We start from the raw sequence: 22,891 nt of genomic DNA, 5'->3' as shown, positions 1-22,891 counted from the left end.
CCTCATAGGTGGTGGTGAATTGTTTTGGCTGGTTGCTTTGTTTCAAACTGTTTTAGAGAGGGGTTCAAGCAGATTAATGGTCATTTTAGAGGTTGTGTTGCATTATACAGAAAGGTGTTTGTAATATTTAGTCTACCCTTGTTGAAGTAAAGAGTTCTTTTCTTTGCTGTCAGGTAAAGATTTCTCCCAGGGTTTTAACTGCCCATGTTTGGACTTGAGATAAATGTAAATGCACATTCATTCATTCATTCATTCATTCATTCATTCATTCATTTTGTGTAGGAGAGGACATGAATGCAAGTCATTAATAATACTTTCACTAGTTGTGTACTTCATCTCTCTCTTCTTTCTCTCCAGAATGAAGTAAATGCAATCAAGTGGGATCCCACAGGGAACCTGCTAGCCTCCTGCTCAGACGACATGACGTTGAAGGTGAATAGGGCTAAACCTGCTGAAATATTGGAGATCTTGTGTTATTAATATCACCTGCTACCCTTGACATGAAAGCACTAAGCCATAATGACAGTAATGATTTATGATAACTGGGAACTGATTCTTTTCAGCCCTGAAAATGACCTTTAAACTTGAGAGATTTCAAACATAGAGCTTAAAATTAAGTATAATGCTAAACTAAAACAAATGCTCAACATAATTTTTTTCTCTGCTCTTACGTGCTTCAATTAAAGATGTTATCCTCAAATTGTCACTTGAATGGTGTTAGGAAGGAGGCAGAAACTCACAAATATGAAGATTCTCAGTTGGTCAGATACCGATGATGACAAAGTGGTCAAATAACTGTATTTACTGGGAGTTACTTGTGCGAGCTAATGTGCTAACAAGTGCTGTAACACTTGTGCACCTGTGATATAATGATGAAATAAACTGAAGGACAAAGTTGTTGACTTTTTCTTTGGGGTTTCGTGTGTTTTCAGATCTGGAGTATGAAGCAGGACTCATGTGTCCATGACCTCCAAGCCCACAGTAAAGAAATCTACACCATCAAATGGAGTCCCACTGGCCCTGGAACCAATAATCCCAGCGCTAACCTCATGCTAGCCAGGTGTGTGTGTACTGTGTAAAGCTGGAACAAGTTACTCCAACACAGCAGCAGCAATGTAATGCTAGTTAGATAGCTAAAAAGGAAATGAGTACACTCCAGCTTTTTAGCTCGCAGCACAGCCTTCGCTTTACTCGGTTAGCCTACTGGCTTGTTAGCTAGCTAACAAATAATTGCAAATTGTGTCTTTTCAAGTGCTTAGCCTGTTTTGGGGTAGAGACTAGGCTTAAAAGAGAGAGAAAAAAGTTGTAGTCTGTATATGAATACATACATACATTCTTTCTTCCATAAGAAAAAATATCTGCTTTTTAACCGGTGTGCTTTAATGAAAGACTTTATAACAAAACTTTTAGCTGTATTGAAAAAGAGCCAAACATAGTTTCCCTTAGGGCAGCCATTTTGTCACTTGAATAGTGTTAGTTGAGAGACAGGAAATTCCACATATATTTCCCAGGTCACAGTTGGTCAGTTTTAACTAATAACAGACAGTGGTTAAAATGTGTATTAACATGTTGCATAACGAGAGGTAAAAAGTTGTCAAAATGTTGCAGTCCGTACATATTGAGAATTTAAACATTCATAACTCCCTTATCAATTTTTCATGTGCTGTAAGAGGGCTTTGAAATTGCAATTCCAAGTACATTTAGTCAGCATTTCAGAAAGTCTGTGTGGCAAACAGTTAAACATACACCTTACATTTGAAATCTAAATGTTAGGGTTGCTACATCCTATGTAGCCATAGCTGTAATATATATAAAACTTGATATTAGCTGTTATATGTGGATCAGTACTCAGCAATTTCTGATTTTATTTTCTTCGTCCCAGTAAGCTGAATGTGGTTGTTAACCTTGTAAAATAAAGCTATATTTGAGTCATCCTTCTTGCTCTACCTTTGTTGTTCTATGTCCAGATTGAACAGCAGCACCTCTGTAACCTGTTTGTTCATGTCTCCTACTTCCACAGTGCATCGTTTGACTCAACAGTTCGTCTTTGGGACGTGGAGAGAGGCATCTGTATCCATACGCTGACCAAACACCAGGAGCCAGTCTACAGTGTGGCTTTCAGCCCTGACGGTCGGCATTTGGCCAGTGGGTCCTTTGACAAATGTGTGCACATCTGGAATACACAGGTAGGAAGAAAATAGGACTGACAGTGTGTATATGAGTGTATTTGTGCACACTTCACAACAGCATGTGCACCCTTTTAACCTGAATTCTTCTAGGTCAGTTTGCAGCTTACAGCTGCACTTCTGCTCTGATAAAACCACAGTGCTACCTGCCCATTAAGTGGCATAGACACAAAGATAGTGACTAGCTGGCTGGTACAAATGGGAACCTCTAGCAACAAGCAAGAGTCAGATATTTTTCTCAGGAGTTGGTGAGACAAAACCAGAGCTTAAGTTTAGCTCTGGTGTCAGGTGGTCAGAAACACAACTCCAGATAAATACTGGCATTGCTCTGTCAGTTGAAAGTATAAGTTGGTAAATGTTTGCTAATGAGTTTGCCTTAAAGTAACAATCTTGAAGATCCCCGTTTTGTTTTCTTTGGGGGCAACATATAGCATTAAGCGGTAATTGCAGGTGTGCTTGTGGACCTCACTGCCAGAGATCCAAACACTGTTGCTGTCAGGGATGTGCAGAGAGCCCAGTATTTGTATTTGTGTCTGTATTTGTTTAGGCAGCAAAATTATTTGTATTTGTATTCAAATAAAAGTGGAAATAGGCGTAACAATCCTGTCTTAGTTTTTATTACACTTCTAATTTTAGGATATTAAAGTGTTAAAATAAGTGTTCTTCAATAAACTAATTTGCAAAGTAGGATTCATTGATTCAGGGTTGACAGACCTTCAGCTATTTCTACATCCATAACACAAAGAAAGACAGAGTGGAGCAGAGAAGAGACGGAGACAGCAATGTAACCTCGCTACTAAGGTGTCAGTGTTGTTTACAGCTTATTCTGCTGCCCCCAGGTGGCCAAAGAAAATCAATGTGGCTTTAAGGCTCCTGCTGTGGTCTTTTGTATATTATGCACACCTTGGTTTGAGTTGTTGGTCAAAATGCAGCAAAAAAATTCATCATGAAATAAATTTACATAAAAATAATAGATTTCCTGGAAGTTGCCTGCATGCCCCTCAATTTTCTCTCCGTTAATGCTTTCTTTCTCCGTCTCTTGTGTCTGCAGACAGGCGCCTTAGTCCACAGTTACAGAGGGACGGGTGGAATCTTCGAGGTTTGCTGGAATGCAGCAGGGGACAAAGTGGGAGCCAGTGCATCAGACGGATCTGTAAGTCAAGCACTTTAGCTCCATATATCTACGTTTAATTTGGAATAAATCAATGTGAAGAACTGAGACAGAACTTTTTCCTCCTCTTTCCCAGGTGTGTGTACTAGACCTTCGGAAATAGTGCTGCTGTTGGAAGCCATGGACCGACCATGAATGTGTACATAGCCAAATGACTGTCCCTGCCTGCCCTGCGTACTGCTCACGCTTACGACTATGGCCCCGCCCACTGACAGAGACAGGAAGCAGGAAACAGGAACAGGAAGCAAGCAAGCACCCGACACAGCAGGTCCAGACACAGGGATGAACAGATGGACGGACAGACGGACGGATAAACGGGCGGATGGACACGCCCCTCTCTATCTGTGCAGACTCTAACAGAGATGCAGAAGGGACGCAGTGAAAAAAAGAAAAAAACTGATAGACAAAAAAAAAGTTACAGATCCGTATATGTACCAAAATTTGGAAGCTATTTTGCTTTTTTTGATCTTTAAACCATGCTCATTGTCATCAAAATGAAAAACAATGAAAAAAGTGTTGATCTTTGTTACTAGTTGGATCTCATTGTGCAGACATATCAACTTCACCACCATAAAATAGGATGGCACTTAGTTTTTTTAAATTTCGGATCTCTTGTTTCAATGTTTTTATATTTTTTATCTTTGGGGGAGGGGGCAGGGCTCGGTCAGGTCAGAGTTTTATTAAGTGGAGAAGTACGTACCTACTTGGACATGCACACCAAACAGTTCCAAACTGTCCTTGTCATGATTTCAAACCAATGTGGCAAACCTAAAGGCTTTTTCTCCATGTATTTCAGTAATGGTTTCTGAAGTTAACCTTGAAATGCAGTAATTCAGGTGTTGTCTTTTTCCAGAGGACATATTCTGGATCACCCGTGTACATCCACCTGGGCACATGACACTGATGATGTACATCTAGATGCTTTAAAAACAGTTCCTTTGTGCACTATTTGATCTAGATGGATTTATCCACAGTTCTTCTCTCTGGACTCTTCAGCCATAGCGGTTATCTGTCTGACTGGCAAGAAGCTGACTGTTCCCTCCACTTCGCTGAATGTCCAATGCTGTTCTGTGTTTTAGATAAAGATGCAACAGCAAGTCAGGTCCCATCTCAAATCACATACTCAGCCAGTAGGTTCTCTAGCAGCTCTTTTTACCCACATACAGATGTACATAAATAACTCTGAATAGTGTCCTCCTTTACATTGCTGAGTAAGGCTTTGGTGAGTTCATCATTTGGCAGATTTCAAATATTTCTAATCTGATTCATTGACATCCTCAAAGGCCTCAAATCATTAAACATGCATGATGTGCCCTGAAGTGTGGCAGTAAAAAAAATGTCAGCTGATCATCCCATTAAAATTGTTGTGCTATTTTTAGTTTCTGGAGATGTAATATTCTCAGAGGTAGATGCTCCGGATGCAGAAATACTGAGTTAAACCACAGAGGGCAAAGCCAAAGAAAAATCTCCCGAGTAACAGAGGAAGTAGCTTATATTAGACTCTAAAGCTTTGCTCTGTTAATGCATTCACACAATCATGGCAGAACTGGAAGAGCTAAAGAACTTGCTGTTATTTCAACCTGGAGTGTTCAGGTGTTACTCAAATAGCCTAAATCAACTTTGTAGCTTGTGTTACACATTTGTGGTGGTTTGTTAACAAGTGAAACCAAATACACATAGTTTAATGGTTCTTTCTTGTTAGCTGAATAGACTATATTAGTGTTGATATTAGATTTAATATAGCAGCTATTTTACAACCATATCTCTGACTCTGAATTACAACTAGGAGACTGAACAGTTTATTCCACTTGGCTGTTCATAATTATGTACAGGAATGTGGCATGAAGATGTGTCTGAAATCACTCCCTCATCTGCTATTTCCTATATAATAGAGACTCAATTATTAACTCCATAGTGACAGTGAATTAAGATTTTGGATTGAATCATCATTTTGCGTCACTGACAGGTGTAGTAATATGACTAATTTCAGTGTCTGTCAAATGAGATGCAAATGAGATTGTTAGCAAAAAGTAGTGAATATGCTACTTTTGTGAAGGTGCTAAATAGAGCATAAATAATCATTTTGGACATTCAGAATTTGGATACCCAAATAAAGTGGCAGAAAGTAAGTATTAGTGCACTACATAGTAAACAGGGAGCATTTTAGGACACAGCCAGCTGTTCTAAGCTAATTGGCTTAGCTAGCTAATTTTCCCAACTTCAGAATAGCCATATATGTGTCACAATTACCGTGGTCATGAATGAATGAATGAATTTTTTTTTCTTTTTTCTTTTTGACCAAAGTTCTGGCTTTGTCATTCAAATTTGCCAGCATACTAACTTGCTTTAGAAAACCCTGATCTCTTGGCTCTGCCCTCTTTGAGGTTTAATTTAAACAATAACTTTAATGATGTTAAAGTAGCTCTGTCCCTATAAAATATTTTTATAATTGAAACTCTAGATTTTTAATTTGTCTTTTTTACTATTTTTAATAACATGGCCACCCAAATTTCTCTGGCGCGGAGTGGAGGGGAGGGGCTGTTTGTCAAACAGGCGAACATTTGTTGAGACAGATATACATCAAAAAACGTCTCATTCCAGTGTAAATGCAACAAATGAGAATTGAATTTTCACAAGTACACTTTTGGGAACCAAGCGCGAAAGCAGATCCAACATTAACGCAATATGGGAACATTTTAGTTTTTGTCTGTTTTGATTACTTTTCACAATGTGGGGGGAAAACTTAACTACATGTATGTTGTTTTGAAGGAAATAAACAAACCAGACACACAAGACTTACAGTAGCTAAGGGTCAAATGTACAGTCTTTTACCCCCACAACATGACAGTCTTGGTGAATTAAAAACAGTAAAACAGACATTTGAATTCATCTACCCTTTCACCCTCATTCTTGGTTCTTCACCACCCAAGTTCTGCTCAAATTTTATTCTGACGTTCCCCACTGACAAGACATTTTATACTCTTTTAAAGAAAAAATTTAAAGTTACATTTTTGTAATTTCTTTGTAGATTTGAAAAATGTGAATTGATGATTTATTGGCAGTGTTAATTTACATGTTCTATAAATTGAAAGATTTTGTTTTCATACTTTGATGCTATTGCAGATAGTAAAGGTTGACCCTGTAATGTAAAGCTCACTGAGCTGAGCTGTCATTCTGAAGGCACCTTGACTGGGAGGGATTTCCCAGGAGAAAATTACCACTAAATTTGTCTATGTTTTAATAAAGACATGTTTTACTTTTTCTTTTGCTTGAATCTTTTTGGGAAACATTGTCCCAAAATGTGCAAGGGAGAAAATTATTTTCTCCTGAAACTCCTCTTGGCTTACACAGAAAGACAATTCAAAAAAAAAAGTGAATCTTAAAATTGAATAAAATTGTAATTTTTCAATCAAGCCAAGACTCTGGGGAATTTTTCTGCCCCCCTTTTTTCATTGCTAAAGTTGGGTGTCATACAGATGTTTTGAGGAGAAAGTTGCTCTGGAAGCAGATATAATCTCTGTGGTCTAGTATGGAATTATATTTGTGTCACAATTTTGAGTGCGCAATGGCACATTTTAAGCACAAACATGAACTATATTTTGTAGAAACATTTTCATCATGTAAAGAATAATTAAATTTGAGCAGATAAAAGTCTGTCCACGATAACTGCTCTCTTGGTTTTATTAATTTGGCCTCTCAGATTCCTGCTCTGTGAACCCTCAAACCCTTAGACACTTGTTTACAGTTTAATGTCTCCAAACCAATCGTTAGTAGGATCATTGATCATTAAGGAAGTAGGGAAGTGCTCTCTCCAAAAATAAATGATGTGCTCAAAATGTTGCATTGTGCACTCAAATTGAGACAAATATAATTCCGTACTTGACCTGCAAGACACAAAAACACAACATTTGCCTTCAAATCAGCCCGTTGAGTAGACTGACTTCTTCTGTATCCCCTGTAGTAAATTGGAAATTTTTACTAATGGACTAGCTGAGATTTCATGTGTTCCCACTGAGCTCCCTTTGTTTTCTCCTTCCTGTATTTAAAGCACTTCAGCCAACGGTAACAAAATCCAAAAAGATATCTCAAAGACTGATGCGTTCATGTCATCCTTAAGTCTGTGCCACACAGTTCAGTGATCTTTTTTTCATTTTATTTTATTTGATTGGCCAAAGTTGCTGAGTCAGCCTTTATCTGTGCCGCCATAACAGAGCATCATGTCAGCCCAGCAGCATCTCTCCCATGGGGTCTCAAAGCCTTTGTTTTTGTTTTTTTTGTTTGTTTTTTTTCGCATCACATCGATCTGTTATCATTTAAGTCAGATCAGTGAAACAAAAGTCCAGAATAAAATATATTTTGATAAGAGTTTTGAGTTTTTATTTGTGTATGTGTGTGTGTGTGTGTAGAAATACCGTGTGGAGAACACCGTGGAGTAACTGATCTTAATGACAATCATAATTCCATGTTAACAGATATTTATTCATGTCAGAACACAAAGAAATCATCAACTTCAGGGGCTTTAATAAATCAATAAAACATTCAAAGAGCTTGAACCTCCCTCCCTCATGCTGGTGCTTTCTGTGGTGCACAGCAAACTACTATGTGAAACTAAATAAGCATGCTTCATTCTCATTGTATGTTCCCACAGCAGGGATCATTTCAAGTGGGAGGGATTTTTTTCCCCTTCACATGAAGGGAAGTTGAACCCATTTGGATTCTCATCTCCTAAATGAACCTTTAGGTCACAGGTTGTACCGTAGAGTTAGTAGACCCTCTGTGTTGCAGAAATGAGCTCAATTATTGATTTTTATTTATAGGATTTGATGAGAACAAACAGTAATGAAACTGAAAGTGACCCAGTGGTTGGTAAATTCAAATAATTAAGAGGAATAGCATTAGAATTACATTAGAGTTCACTACTGTATTTATGGTTTAGTTTTTGATGACAACTGATGGTTAAAATAAGATGATGAGGGTGTGGGTCCTTTTAGGGACTGCTTGAAAATGTTCTTAAGCAGTAATTTTAAATTTCCTAATCTCATGATAATATAGCTTTGGTGAAAATTATAATATACATTTCCATCTAAACAAATGTCAGTTGATTAAAAAAAAGTTAGAGCTCTACAACACCAGGGGCCAGATGTATAAAACTCTGTGTAGGTTCAAGACTAAAATGCAGACAAATATCAATTTTTAAAAAAATATATGCCATGCATACACACATGCATAATGTTATATAAATCTCAAGTCACTGTGAAATTGTGCACGTTTGGAGAATTGTCATTCCCAGTTAGCCATACTGTAAACAGATGTAGACATGCCCTTGATCAATTGATTGCATATCAATACAATAGATCTGTGATTGAATACAACAGTGTGGTAGAAGAAAAATATCACCAATATTCCTGTTCAACTGGAACCAAATTCCAGAGTTGAACCAGGAATCTGGTGGGGCTAACTGTTGTTTATGCAGGTGTGCCCATGTTAGTATTAATTCATCACATCTGTAAAACACAGTGATGTCTGTGCATCTTTATCATCATGATAAAGCATAAAATGAAAACTGAAAACTTCAATACAGCAAGAATACTGCTCTAATGTCAATACAAATATTGACCAAATTTATTACACAATAGTAGTTCAACTTAAAGGAAAACTAAGATTTATTGCAACTTGAGTTTTAATTTCAAGTCATCGATTCTATCAGTTTTAACACTCACCAAAGTAACTGTTGTCAGAAGGCGATAACATTGTGGTCTAACGAGGCAACAAACATGAGCAATGATACGAGCACACAGGTATTCAACCCAAAGCATGTCCAATTTATCTGAGGAGGAAATGAAAGTGAACAGTAGAATGTGTCCGTTGTGACCACCCATCATAGTTTACAGCCTGTGCAGAACTGTTGGCTTGTTAACAGCCTGTCTGATTGTGTTTGTTTCCCCGTTGGAGCAGTTTAAGTGTTGTTTCTTTCTGAGATCTCAGCAATTACTTTGATGAGTACGTCTACATAAAGGATGGAGTTAGAGATATTGTGCTTATGCATCATTTATACATCTGGTCACTAGTGTCTGGTGGGAGATCCTTTGGCACATGAGAGTGTTTCTGTTTTTTGGGGATTTAAAAAAAAAAAAGAGTATAGTTTGTATAGTAGGGATGGCCACTATGGTTGAACAAGGTAACAAAAAAGCGTTCCCTGCACAAGAATTTCCATTACTGACCACGCTGAAGTGTAGCACAGTAATGGCTGCCAAAAGCAAATCATGTGTGCGTTTCAAGTTTTCAAATTGTATAATAAGCTTGAATACATGATAAAAAGCACTTGCTAAGCGTCTAATTTTTGGCAATATCAAGTCCTATCGGTCCATCTCTTAACTTGCTGCTTGCAGATCAGAGCAGGACGGAGAGATTGGGTGATGCTGAGCTCCCTGTCAGGCTGTAGCTGTGGTTGTATGGCCTCTGACTGTGACTGTAGAGAGGCAGGTAATGAGCCACGTCTGCCAGGGTCTGCAGGACATCATAGGTTACTGCAAACAGGAAGTACGTGGGGAGCAGCCAAGTGAGGCTGAAAACACAGTCACCTACTGGGAGAGGGACTGAAAGGTGTCTGGAAGACAAGGAGAAAGAGACAAGCTTTCAATGCTGTTAAACCTTGGTTGCTGTAGATCATTGCATAGCAGAGTATGAAACTAACCAAACAGATTCTTTTGTTAATTGATGTTGTCCAGTGATTCTTTTTTAACATCTTAAACCTCACCGAGGACCTCATTTGTAAAACAGTGCATAGAATCCAAATCAAAGGTTCACATGTACACAAAAGCTGAAAATGGCCAAAAAATAACCAGGTTTATAAAACTGTGTGCACGTATGAATGCATGCATTTTCCCCTTTACAAATCACAATCAACTTGAAAATGTGCGCATGTGGGGACTTCCGGTGAAGCTATGCTTGGGATAGTTATTTACTCTGACTCAATCGGTCCTAAAAACAACCCCCTTCTTGAAAATTTTAACTTGCAAACTTTGAGGGGACAGAAATGAGTAGGGGGAAATCATAGAGAGGTCAGAAGAGTACCAATAAGCGGGTAATTAAACAATTATCGTCGAAAACAGATATAATGGAGCCCACCGAGGAAAATGGCGTTGTGCTAGCTAGCAGAAAAGAAGCCACTGAGCCTGGAGATGAGCTGCTCCATGAAATGTCGTCTATCTCTAAAGACCTCTGAGACTTTAAAAAAGATGTATACATGGCTATTTCTGAGCTTAAGGGGGATTTGAGGAAGGACTTGAGGGAAGAGCTGACAGTGCTAAAACACAAGCTTAACCGGGGCGACACTCCAAGCCCAAGAACAGGCTATCACTGAGGCGGAGGAGTGCATTTCAGATGTGGAAGCATGCAGCACTGTAACCAAAGAGGCCTGCTAAGTCTGCTGGAAGAACAACACAGGCTGCAGGAAAAAAATGATCGATCTGGAAAGCAGATCTAGAAGAAACAACATTCGGATGTACCTGAGGACTACGAGGGCGACTTGATGATTAAGTTTGTGGAAAATGTGACTACAGAGTCTCCAAATTCAACGCGCTCATAGAGCTCTGACACAGAAGCCAGGACCCAATGCTACTCCAAGGTCCATCATTATAAACTTTCTGCAGTTTGATGTTAGAGAAACCATCCTGAAGTTGGCTTGGAAGAAGAAAGTTCACACAAGTAACATGCAGATTTTCTTAGACCATGATTATGCCTTTGACGTGATGGAGAAGTGCAGAGCCTACAGGGGAATTAAAAAAGTGCTCAAAGAGAAAGGCATTTGTTTCCAAACTCTGTTCACGAGGATTCAAATCCACTGGAGCAACGGTCCACAGACCGTTGAGGATGTACAGGAGGCTGCACAAGAGCTGAGGAGCATGGAGAACATATGGTAGATGTTTCCATAGTAGATGCAGCCACCTCAACATTAAAAGAACGGAAACCACACAGAACAATACGCGAACTGACGGGAAATGAGGGAAGTAACCTTGAGTCATTCTTTCCACTTTTCTTCTGAAAGGTTACCCACTGACTGCAATATAAAGTCAGACAATTTACAATACTGTAAACCACCAATTGAACAGATCTGCATTGTGGTTTATGTTGGACATATTTAGGGGATATGGAATAGACATGCAGGTCGGTCATTCCACCACTGGGAAGGGCCCCAACCATTTGGGAGGGTCATTTCTCTCCACTCTCAAACAGGGACTTCAGAGAGACGAGGTTTTGTTGTGGCAGCGAAATTCATGTCACAATGAAAAATAATGAATTCAGTTGTAAAGAAAAAAGCTTAATAATTGTCCTTTTGACGTATGCTTTCCATTTCACATCTGACACAATAAATACATACATAAAAATGAAATTCTTATACTAAATTGTATTGTATTTCACCTTATTTCATTGTTTGATTTGTTTTTATTTAGTTTTTTTAATCTTCTATAAAATAGTATGCAAATTATGAGATGTGCTCATGTGCTATTATTGCTTTTCATAATATTTTGATTGGATTTAATCTAAAACTTAATATGCTCGATGTATTATGTTGTATTATGTTGTATTATGACAGAGCTGTCATAACAAAACAAATGAGCACATTGATTAAAGCTGTAGCTTCTGTGTGGGTCAAAATGAGGTTACTATGACAAGGTTATTCAGGAAGTATGAAAGCTGCAGCAGTAATAGCAGAACTAGTAATTACAGCAATAGATTACATGTTTTTTGCAAAACAAAACAAAATGAAGCTTAATGAATATCTACTCACTGACTTCAAACATACTCATATCTCTCAACCCCTAAACATGACAGATGAATTTGGAAAAGTACTCACTGGAATCGATCTTCTCTGGATTCTCTCAGCATGATGAAGACAAACAGTCCCACCTCAGTGTTGAGGGAGAATGACACAACTTTGTCCAACATGACAACAAACCCCTGAAGGATAGAGAAAACAGTGACTAGCAGAATTGCAGACCAACAGTTCATTATCATCAATCTTCATTTTCCTAGTCACTACCATTAATGTGTGTGTGAGTCATTTACCCTGGGATCACACACTGACACGATAAAGATGACACTAAATCCAAGCAGTGACATGAATCCTTTCGCCACGCTGGAAGAGAGAAAAATAGATGAGGAGCATAAAATCAATTTAATTAGTCAAAGTAAACATCTGAGAACTGTTTCAGCTGAATTATATGTCATGCATGGACGCTCTTCTTCTACACTGCAGATTAAATAATAAACTAGTAAGGCGACAAAGCGAGTAGTAGGCAGAGACAAAGCGAGTAGCTGGCAATAAACAGACTGTGAAATTAGTTTGACTGACTTTTGTGGAAACACAGTGCTGCTTGAAAGTTTGTGAACCCTTTAGAATTTGCACTGTTTCTGCATAAATATGACCTAAAACGTGATCGGATTTCCATTCAAGTCCTAACACTAGATTAAGAGACATCAGTTAAACAAATGAGACAAAAACCTTTCACTACGTTTGTCTATTTTTTGAAGAAAATGATCTAATGTTACATATTTGTGCGTGGCAAAAGTACCTCTAGGATTATCAATTCATTTGAAGGGGAAATTAGAGTTGGGTGTTTTAATCAATTGGATGACAATCAAGTATGAGTCTAGGAGGCCCTGCCTTATTTAAAGAAGAGAAATCTGGGTCTTCACTATCAAAGTCTGAGCTTCAAAACACAGGTTTGTGGAAGTGTGTCATGGCTCGAACAAAGGAGATTTCTGAGGACCTTAGAGGAAGAGTTGTTGATGCTCACCAGGCTGGAAAATGTTACAAAACCATTTCTAAAGAGTTTGGACTCCACCAGTTGACTGTCAGGCAGATCATGTCCAAATTGAAGACATCCAACACCATTGTTCTTACACCAGGAGTGGTTGAACAACAAAGATCACACCAAGAGCAGGCATGTAATACTTTGGGAGGCCACAAGGGACCCTACGGTAACGTCTAGGAAACTAAAGGCCTCTCTTGCAGTTGCTACAGTCAATGTTCATGAGTCGCTAAAGACCAAGTGGATAAGCCAGAAGGTGATTGAAAGAATGTCCTGTGGATGGATGAGACCAAAATCGAACTTTTCAGCTTGAATGAGAAGCATTATGTTTGGTGATGAGCAAACACTGCATTCCAGCCTAAGAACCTGAACCCGTCTGTGAAACATGGTGGTGATAGTATCATAGTTTGGGCTGCTTTGCTGCCTCTGGACCAGGACGGCTTGCAATCATTGAAGCAGCTGTGAGTTCTGAGTTGTACCAGCAAATTCTACAGGAAAATGTCAAGGTATCTGTCTGCGAACTGAAGCTCAACAGAAAGTGGGTCATGACAACGGCCCTAAACACACAAGTCGTTCTACCAAAGAGTGGTTAGAGCAGAAGAAAGATAATGTTTTGGAATGGCCAAGTCAAAGTCCTGACCTTAATCCAATAGAAATGCTGTGGAAGGACCTGAAGCAGGCAGTTCATGCAAAGAAGCCCACCAACATCCCTGAGTTGAGACTGTTCTGTAAGGAGGACTGGGCTGAAATTCCTCCAAGCTGATGTGCAGGGCTGATAAACAGTTACTGCTACAAAACTGAGTCACACCAGTTACTGAAAGCAAGGGTTCTCATACTTTTGCCTCACACAAATATGTAAGATTGGATAATTTTCCTCAATAAATAAATGAATAAGTTTATTTTTTGTCTCATTTGTTTAATTGGGTTCACTTTATCTAGTTTTAGGACAATCTGATCACGTTTTAGGTCATATTTATGCAGAAATACAGAAAATTCTAAACGGTTCACAAACTTTCAAGCAGCAATGTATTACATTAAAGTATATTAAATAGAATAAACTAAAGGTTAGGTGTAATTAAATTCAATAAAATTAAATAAAATACAATTAAAGTAGACGGAATTCAGTAAAATTAAATAAACTACAAGAAAAAATCTATAAAATTTAATACATTTGATTATTACATTAAATTTACTCAAATACAATTATGAGATTTAAGATGACATAAAATAAATGTTAAATTAGATAAAATAAAATAAATTGAATTAAATAAAATTAAGTTTGAGTACATTAAATTAAATAGATTAAATGCAATCAATCTGATTGGATTAAATTAAATTAAATAACTTTAAATTAAATCAAATTATTACATTAATTTAAATTCATCAACTATATTATTTTTGATAAATAACATAATAATAACTAAATAAAATAATTACATTCAAATTCAATTAAATATATTTAGTTGAATTTATTATATAACATTAAATAATTATATTAAATACAAGTTAAATAACCAAAAAAAATACAATTAATTATTAAATAAAATTATTAAAACACATGAAATTATATTAAATTAACTGAAAAAAATATATTTAAATAAAATACATTTGATTAAATTAAATTAAATAATTAAATACAATAAGTAAAAGAAATTAAATTAAATTATATCAATTACTTCAGACTGGCTACTTTCTGTATCAACACCCAACATTGGTCACTTCTACCTGGCACAACAACCTAGCACCCACCCACATGCTCAAAGCCATCAGATCTCAAAAAAGTGTGCCCCCTTACATGTCCTCTTTCAGATCTTTTACATTGCCATTTTCCATTAAACACTGTGTCTTTTGGTTGGTGGTGCTGGTGAAACACCAAACCTAACCCTTTGCTTTCACTCCCCTCTCACTCATTGTGAATACTCACCTTCTAGCTGAGCAGATGTGCTGTTTGTTTGGCAGGTTTCGCTCCCAGGCTTTAGACAGCCACTCCAGTCTGCTGCTCCACAACGAGCTCACCAGACCATCAACTGACAAAACAACACATCCTCATAAAACAATGACAGAATAAAACTAAGGCGGGCAAAAACGACCCATAGTTACATTTATGCCTACTAGAGGACGTAGTAATGCACTCCAGCTTTCCAAAACTGTTACAAATCACTGTTAAAAAATAATGATGTTAAAATGTGACAACACTGTGATTACGGTCTGGTTGGTGCCTGGTTTGGCTAGAGTTAGGGAAAGATCATGGTTTGGGTTAAAATAATCACTTGAAACGTGGTTTATACTTCCTTAAAGTTAGCATCCTTCATCGTCATGGCAACAGTAAACACCACAACGTTCCCTTTTTTATCAAAAATGTCCCAACTTGCGTTTGGAAACGGGAAGAGAACAATGGTCTCCTGCAGCAAAGTCCACTATCTATCTAACCATCTACCAAAAAAATCATCTCATCAAGTCATCTTATATTGAAGTCATTTGAACTGCGTCACCTCCCTGGCTCATAATTACTACGGCCGCTAAATGGCGTAAACCTAACTATAGGTCGTTTTTGCCGGCCTGAATTTTAGACCTATACTGTCGTTTTTCTTGCGACAACGAGATGGACAGAAACACAACAGTCAGTCATTACACTTGTAAGACTTTATACCTAAATGAACTGTTGTACTTTTAGTCTGTCTGAAGTACTCATAACACTATGCACTGCTAATCTGACTACTACTACACAGCCTTCTTCTGTTATTAGCATTACTACTTCTACTTTTTACTACAGTAAAAATAACACAAAATACTTTATCTTAAAATCTAACTGTCTCTGTGGCAGTTTTCAGTAAGACAGAGTGACATACTTACTGGTGTGCTTCATGGCAGATCCCATCACCAGGAAAGAGACAGTGACGCTGATGGCAATAAACACCTGGATCAGCTCAGCCACCCAGGAGTACGCCCTGTAACGTTCATTAATAATCTACATGGATTGGTGGGGAGGGTGATGGATGTAGGCGGGTGTTGACAATGAGAGAAGCATATAAGGAAGGAAGGAAGGAAGGGGTTTGTACTTTAGAAAATCTTACAGCTATTTAAGATTTGAGGTTACCGCACGGTTAAAGTGCTAGCAGCATGGCTCTATGGCCAGTGTTGGTCTGTTGGTTGGTCAGTTCATCACTTTGGCCCAGACTGGAATGTTTGATTCCCGGAGAATGAATCCTCTGACTTTTCCTCTAGCACCATCAACAGGTTAAGTTTAAACTAATTCTGTGACATCTCTCTCTGCTCAGTCTGTCTATCTATCTATCTATCTATCTATCTATCTATCTATCTATCTATCTATCTATCTATCTATCTATCTATCTGTCTGTCTGTCTATCTATTTATTACAGGATGCTGAAATGACTTTTGTTCCACTGATATGTGGTATATATGCCACTTTATGTCATTTTAGCAGTGGGGACCTGTTTAATTCATTTTTCATCACTCTCTGATCTTGTGGTCAGAGGTTATTGTTCAGACCAAAGAGCACCTGATACTTTTCCACTGATTAGCTCCCTCTTTGAAGTTGTGCTCATAAGTGAAATCACCACTTCGGTTGGAATGAGGACCTGCAGACTCTCAGCTAGCCATCCAAATGTGTTCCACACTAAGTTAACTTTGGCTCCATCACTTCTTGTACATGTAAGGAGTCAGAGGGCGAGCTGCACCTGCATCAGCCAAACCTCACTTTGTGCATTAGGCTGATACAATGTGTGGATTTTTACTTTTACATAAAAATCTTGCCTAGTTCAGTTTTTTCCTGAGCTACAGTACCCTTTAAAGAGGTCAAGCCAGGCTAGCTCTGTTGTATGATCTTTGAGTACCAATTAATTTGTCAACCAGGCCCGGCCAGCCACTACAGCTAATTGCTGCATGTTTCCATTAGCAACCCAAGAAGTTGTTAACAAGGTATAAGCACTGCTTCCTATGTAATTGAGTCCAAATACAGGCTGATCATATGTTACAGCAGGTGATTTCAGCAGAAACTATTATCTGGCCCTGCATGAGGCTCTCAGAGAACACGTAGGCCTTTAACACACATACATGTACTGTAGAATGGCTTTTTAATTAATTAAGTGCTAAATGCAGCCTGGGCCCACCTGTGCCTATGAGAAAGTATCAGTATTGCTGTGTTACAGCATCAGTACTATAACACATCCATTTATGAGGTGGGGGGTCAGCGAGTGACCAGTCAGACTGACTAATACCAGCAATTCAATGGACAAAGATAGTGCAGTAGGCAGGAAGAGGAAGAAGAACACTGCATTTAAAATTCTTTTAAAAAATGTATTTGATTTCTCCCACCGCAGCTCAACATGTACATAGTGAAACTGGAATGCTCAGTGAAACCAGGGGCTTTGATCGTTCATTATAGATAAAGTTAATAAAGTTGTGTGACTTGAACAGCTGCCTATGGAGATTACGCTTCACTAAGCGTGAGAAAGGGGAAAAAGAAGACTCAGAGCGTCTTGAAGCACATCTCTCAGACTTGCTGTGGACTGATACATTTGTTAAAGTGGAACTGTTCCGACAGAGCAACGAGTGACGAATATCAAAAATGCAACAGAAACGCTTTGATAGTACCTAACAAGATACTTCCTCACGTCTAAACTGTGGACTTGTTGAGTATCACAACAATGCATTTAAAACATTCATTTAAACCTTTAATGACATTGACATGTTCTGATGTCATTTGCAAGCGTTCTCTTATTAAACAAACCTTTATTATAAATATGTAATATATTCACTGTCATCCAGGTGACAGGACATCGACAAGTTGAAGGCAAAATGTTTTTTTTTCTCCCCATTCATCCAAGATGCTTTAATACTCAGTATTCTGAGTACCTCAGAATTCATAAATGAATTCTGGCATCTTTCCCACTAACACAAACACACAAAAAGGAATATGGAGTCTTACCCTGGTCAGAGGAATGGTTGCAATTTCTCCTGCTTTCTCAGACCTGAGGGAAAAACAAACACATACACATAAATGTTAGTGTATATGCTAAAAGGTAGTCAACTGAGTACAGAATAGTCTCATCAAATCACCCAAGCAGAACCTGATGCCCATGTGTGCAGCCTCATGTAAGGAAAACATCTCCACCTGCACCAGCCATACAATCCTCAATCTTTCAACATTGTTATTACTCGCTCTCTGACACATGGTCTGAAGACCTTGTGTCACTTCAAATAGAAATGTAAAATGTAGTACAAATAATACAATTTTTCACCATTTTTTACATTCATTTCTTTTTATGTCATTTAACACGGCTAACATGAAGGATTTCCAGGAAATAGTGTGGAACTAAATATCCATTTTATGAGAGCGATTTCTTGCCCTAAATTCATCATCCTAGGTAGAGGCAGTAAAATTACATGATTTGAATCCCTTTCCATTGTCATATTTCATCTTTTTAAGCCTACCTGACAACAGTAATTGAATTAGTGAGTAATGCATTATGGGGTTCTAATGCTAGTAATGGAAAAATTTCTCCCTGTTATCCCTGATGTCTGCATCTCTTCTTTTTTTAAAGATGGTGCAATTTAATGTATGTTTTAAGAAAATCAGAGCCAGACAATTGTAACAAAAAGAAATACAAGATATCAGTGGAACTGACTTTGAGAAAACCACATGGTTAACAAAAAACAATATCAAGAAACTGCACCCAAGAGACAAAAACTGTCACCTGCAATATTTTCTGTAAATGTTAAATGGGAGCTAGAGTATTTTTTTGTGATCAAATTTTTATTTTGTTAATACTAGAGAGCAGATCAAATATATGAGGAACATTCTGTATCCTTACGCAAATCATCAGCTTCTGCATACATCTGTACCAGATGTTAGCTAGAGTCATAATCAAGCAAGCTTGGCTATAACATATCTATGTTATTATCGTCACTCCCCAATCTCTGCTGAGCTGGGCTTTGTGTACTGGTAAATGGTAAATGGTAAATGGACTGTACTTGTATAGCACCTTTCTAGTTTTCTAGTTTCTTTTACACTATGAATCACGTTCACCCATTCACACACATTCATACGCTGATGGCACAGCCATCAGGAGCAATTTGGGGTTAAGTATCTTGCCCAGGGACACATCAACATGCAGACTGGGGGAGCCGGGAATCGAACCACCGATCTTCCGATTAGTGGTGGAGCGTAAAACTCTACACCATAGTTTTACTATGGTGTAAAACTATGGTGTGACCATAGTTTTACATATATATTATAATGCTGCAATGCTGTACTTTTCATAAAGACTTTTCATTCATAAAGTACGTTTTCTTCTCATGAATTGATTTGCTCTTCATTAAGTTAGTGATAACTTGGATTTTAATGATGCAATAATTAAACACACAATATGCCTGAATAGCATAATCCCATAATATAATCAAAAGTATGCAATATAAATGTAGTATTAATATAAATAATACATGTATCATTTACATGAATGACTTTTGGATGCAAATGTTAGCTACTGGTTGAAGATTATGAGTGAGGGAGTCAAACAAGCTTAAGTTTATTACAGGAGTAGTTCATGTCAGTTTGGAGAGATTTATAGATGACTAATAAAGCCACAGAAACAAAACTTAAACCTGGTCTGACAAGGTGGAGAGCTGAAATATGCTATGAATTTGTGCTGACACTTCCAGTGAGCTCTACAGTGCCATCACGAAGCTAAAGTTTGCTTTCATACTAAATTCTTCTCTCTGTTCTTTTACATTTATAATAGTAATCGTTATTTTTAAAGGGCTGCCCTCTACATTAATTAAGCTTCATTAGGAGTAATTGAAATAGACCCTGGCTCTCTCTCTCTCTTTCTCTAGAGGCCGGCCAGCTCCCAGCCCGCAGAGAGATCTCCTGGGTAGATACAAGAATAGTACAGTATAGGGGAAAATATATTGTGCTAAATATTAAATGAGGCACAAATTGTAGTAAAACATATGGCAGGCCACAGCTAAACCTATGAATCAGTGTTTCCATTTTAAACTCTAATTTTGGCCATTTGTCTACTGCTGCTGTAAAGTGCTGTAGGTTTCATTAGTTTTTTTCTTTCCGCTTTCCTTTGCAGCCCAACAAACAGAACCCACAACTTCACTGTGAAGAAGAGAAGCAAAAGTTAAGAAATGTAGAAAACATGAGCATATGATGCAAACAGTCCAGGTGCACATCGTGTGCATAACACCTGCTACACAGGCACTGTGTGTCCTGCAGGAACATAGTGGTACCATGGTCATTTTACACACACATAGGTCAATAGATCCATCCAACTCCACAGCAAGATGTCTCAACTATTGGCCCGACATCTAGAAATCTGTTACACAGATATTTATGATCCTTTAACTGATTGAGGATGAGTCCTAAAGACCACCTGTCACCTCAAGTCACAATCAAGTCAAGTCAAAAACATTTTGCTCTGTGAAAATTCATCAATTTATTTCTATATCATTTGCTGTGGATTCAGTGTAGGAGGAATCCAACTTCCATTGTCATAAAGAGAAATATTTCATTTTTACACATGAAATATCAAACTGTGCCTTTGTAAAGCAACATTGTTTTAAAATTATTATTATTATTATTATTATTATTATTATTATTATTATTAAGTAGACCACCTGCTGTATTATCAAAGAAGAGGGATTTTTGTTATTGGAGATACTTACCTACTTTCAGTTGCACCTATTGATTATATTATTTCACTTCAGCTGTCTATTTCTGTCATGCAACATGAAGTGTGGACTTGAGTCACATGACTTGGAGTTAATAAAATCAAAAAAAGACTTTTATGACTTTAATACCAGTGACTCATGACTTCACATGGACTTTAACCTTTTGAGTTGGAATACCTGATATAAACAACAATCATGTTAATCATGCAAAAAAATAGCTCTTCATTTTACTGACAACAGATATCAATCCGACAACAGCCAATCACGCTACGTAAAGTGGAGGGAAAGATGCATTTGGCCGTGCAGACCAGAGGGAAACCTTGCGTTACCACATTCAGATGTAAAGACTCTGCTGTGGTCAACAAACAACAAAAGTTCCAAATTTTCTTTCATTTATTCTGTAAATTTACTACACTGTCACTCTTCGTTGTTACTTATCATTATTATTCATACATTGTGAGGGGGCCATGAACGTGTGTAAATTTCATTTCAATCCATCCAATAGTTGTTGGGCCATTACATTCAAAGCCACAAGTCAACCTCATGGTGGCGCTGGAGTAAAAGTCAGATGATGACCAGAGTTGTCAGGATTCATCACCTAGCAACTGCAAATATCTGAGCCAAATATAGAGCCAATTCATACAGTAGATTTAAAGATATTTCTCACAATAATTGAAAACTTTGACGTGCTGGTGGTGCTAGAGGAAAAGTAAGAGGATCACCAAATTCATTCAAATTTATCCTCTGGGGACCAAGAACGTCTCTACAAAATTTTATGGGAAACCATCCAGTAGTTTTGAGATATTTAAGTCTGGACTGAAGAGTCTGAATAAACAACCAACAGACTGACATGCAGTCCACAGAGTCATGGCTAAAGTGGACTTAGCTGTCCAGGCTCTCTTGGCTTGAAACTTGACCTGGAACTTCACAGCTAAGACTTGAGACTTACTTGCGACTTACTGAACAACTTTGACCCTCCTCTGTGACATATTGGAGGTTCACTTTGACAGTCACTTCATGACTTGCATGACGTGAAAAGTTTGAATTTTATTTCCCTGACAGAGAAGTCTACTCCAAACCCCACATGTCAGTGGCAACACAGTCAGATTTGAAGAAATGTCTGTTGAGCTCAGGAATGACAGAACACTTGAGCCTCTTTCCTTTTAGTTTTAAATACTCTGCTCTATCCTGCATTCATGGGGCTGCTTTAACCATTCAACTTCAAAGTAATCAAAATCCAACACTTATATATTGTATTATATATCGTATATTTAAGCACATATTAACCAATACCTGTGCTATGCAAAAACTACAACTTAAATGGTTCAATGCAACACAGTTTTATTATACTAGCTCATGAACATCAATAACATCCTTTCACATTTACATTCAGAAGATGGATTTTTTGAGGATGCTGTTTCTGGACATGGTGAATCAAAACTGCTCAGACAAATTGCTCCAGCGGCTCTCCTTGCAGGCAGCCCGCTTTGCGCAGCGCCTCTCAGCTTTGAGCCTGTGAGCCTCATTCTTCCTCTCTCTCTGGTCCTGGTACTTCTCAAACCAGAACTCAAATCTCAGTCTCTCCTGTAGTCTCAGCAGGGACTTGTAGGATTTTGCTGCTTTTGTTGCTGGGAAAGAAAAAGATGATGAGCAGAGAAAAAGTTGCTGAATTAAATAAGTAGTAAAATGCAATGTGAAACAAGTGGATACAAATGAGATACATACTTTCAGTCTTGGGGCTTGCTTTTTCAGCAGAAGGTGGGTGGGTGGAGCCGTGTGGGTGGATCTCTTTTTCAACAGTCTCACAGTCTGTTTTCTGCTCTCTCAGAGTTTTTCTTTTACTCTGCTCCTTGCCCTGCAGCTTAGAAGTCAGGCACTTCAAGCTGGCTTTGTCTTCCACTTTTTGCAGATGGCAAAGCTCAGCCTCCTTGTGCCTCCTCTGCTGCTCCTTTTCCAGATCACTCAGACTGAATTTAAGACTTGTGACCGGCTCCTCCCCCACCATCATTACCCATTTCCAC

At 38.0% G+C, this 22,891-nt stretch overlaps 2 protein-coding genes across 4 annotated transcripts in view; one reads left to right on the top strand and one right to left on the bottom strand.

Moving 5' to 3' along the window:
* The window catches only part of tbl1xr1a (tbl1x receptor 1a), a 52,506-nt gene extending 44,784 nt beyond the window's left edge, over window positions 1–7,722 (top strand). For both annotated transcript variants that reach the window (XM_042416010.1, XM_042416011.1), the window contains 5 exons: window positions 358–432; window positions 933–1,060; window positions 2,021–2,186; window positions 3,238–3,339; window positions 3,434–7,722. In XM_042416010.1, the coding sequence (XP_042271944.1) occupies window positions 358–432; window positions 933–1,060; window positions 2,021–2,186; window positions 3,238–3,339; window positions 3,434–3,460 (498 nt within the window). In that variant the 3' untranslated portion in view covers window positions 3,461–7,722. The remainder of the gene's footprint in view (window positions 1–357; window positions 433–932; window positions 1,061–2,020; window positions 2,187–3,237; window positions 3,340–3,433) is intronic.
* A 93-nt stretch (window positions 7,723–7,815) lies between these two features.
* si:ch211-51h4.2 overlaps window positions 7,816–22,891 on the bottom strand; it is an 87,075-nt gene continuing 71,999 nt past the window's right edge. For both annotated transcript variants that reach the window (XM_042416184.1, XM_042416185.1), the window contains 6 exons: window positions 18,121–18,163; window positions 16,026–16,140; window positions 15,097–15,199; window positions 12,427–12,496; window positions 12,215–12,318; window positions 7,816–9,964 (listed from right to left, as the gene is read on the bottom strand). In XM_042416184.1, coding sequence (XP_042272118.1) covers window positions 9,748–9,964; window positions 12,215–12,318; window positions 12,427–12,496; window positions 15,097–15,199; window positions 16,026–16,140; window positions 18,121–18,163 — 652 coding nt within the window. In that variant the 3' untranslated portion in view covers window positions 7,816–9,747. The remainder of the gene's footprint in view (window positions 9,965–12,214; window positions 12,319–12,426; window positions 12,497–15,096; window positions 15,200–16,025; window positions 16,141–18,120; window positions 18,164–22,891) is intronic.

The sequence above is a fragment of the Thunnus maccoyii genome, chromosome 7, assembly GCF_910596095.1.
Source record: "Thunnus maccoyii chromosome 7, fThuMac1.1, whole genome shotgun sequence".
NCBI classification, from domain to species: Eukaryota; Metazoa; Chordata; class Actinopteri; order Scombriformes; family Scombridae; genus Thunnus; species Thunnus maccoyii.
The sequence above is the reverse complement of the archived record's forward strand: the minus strand, read 5'-3'. Positions and strand labels throughout refer to the sequence as shown.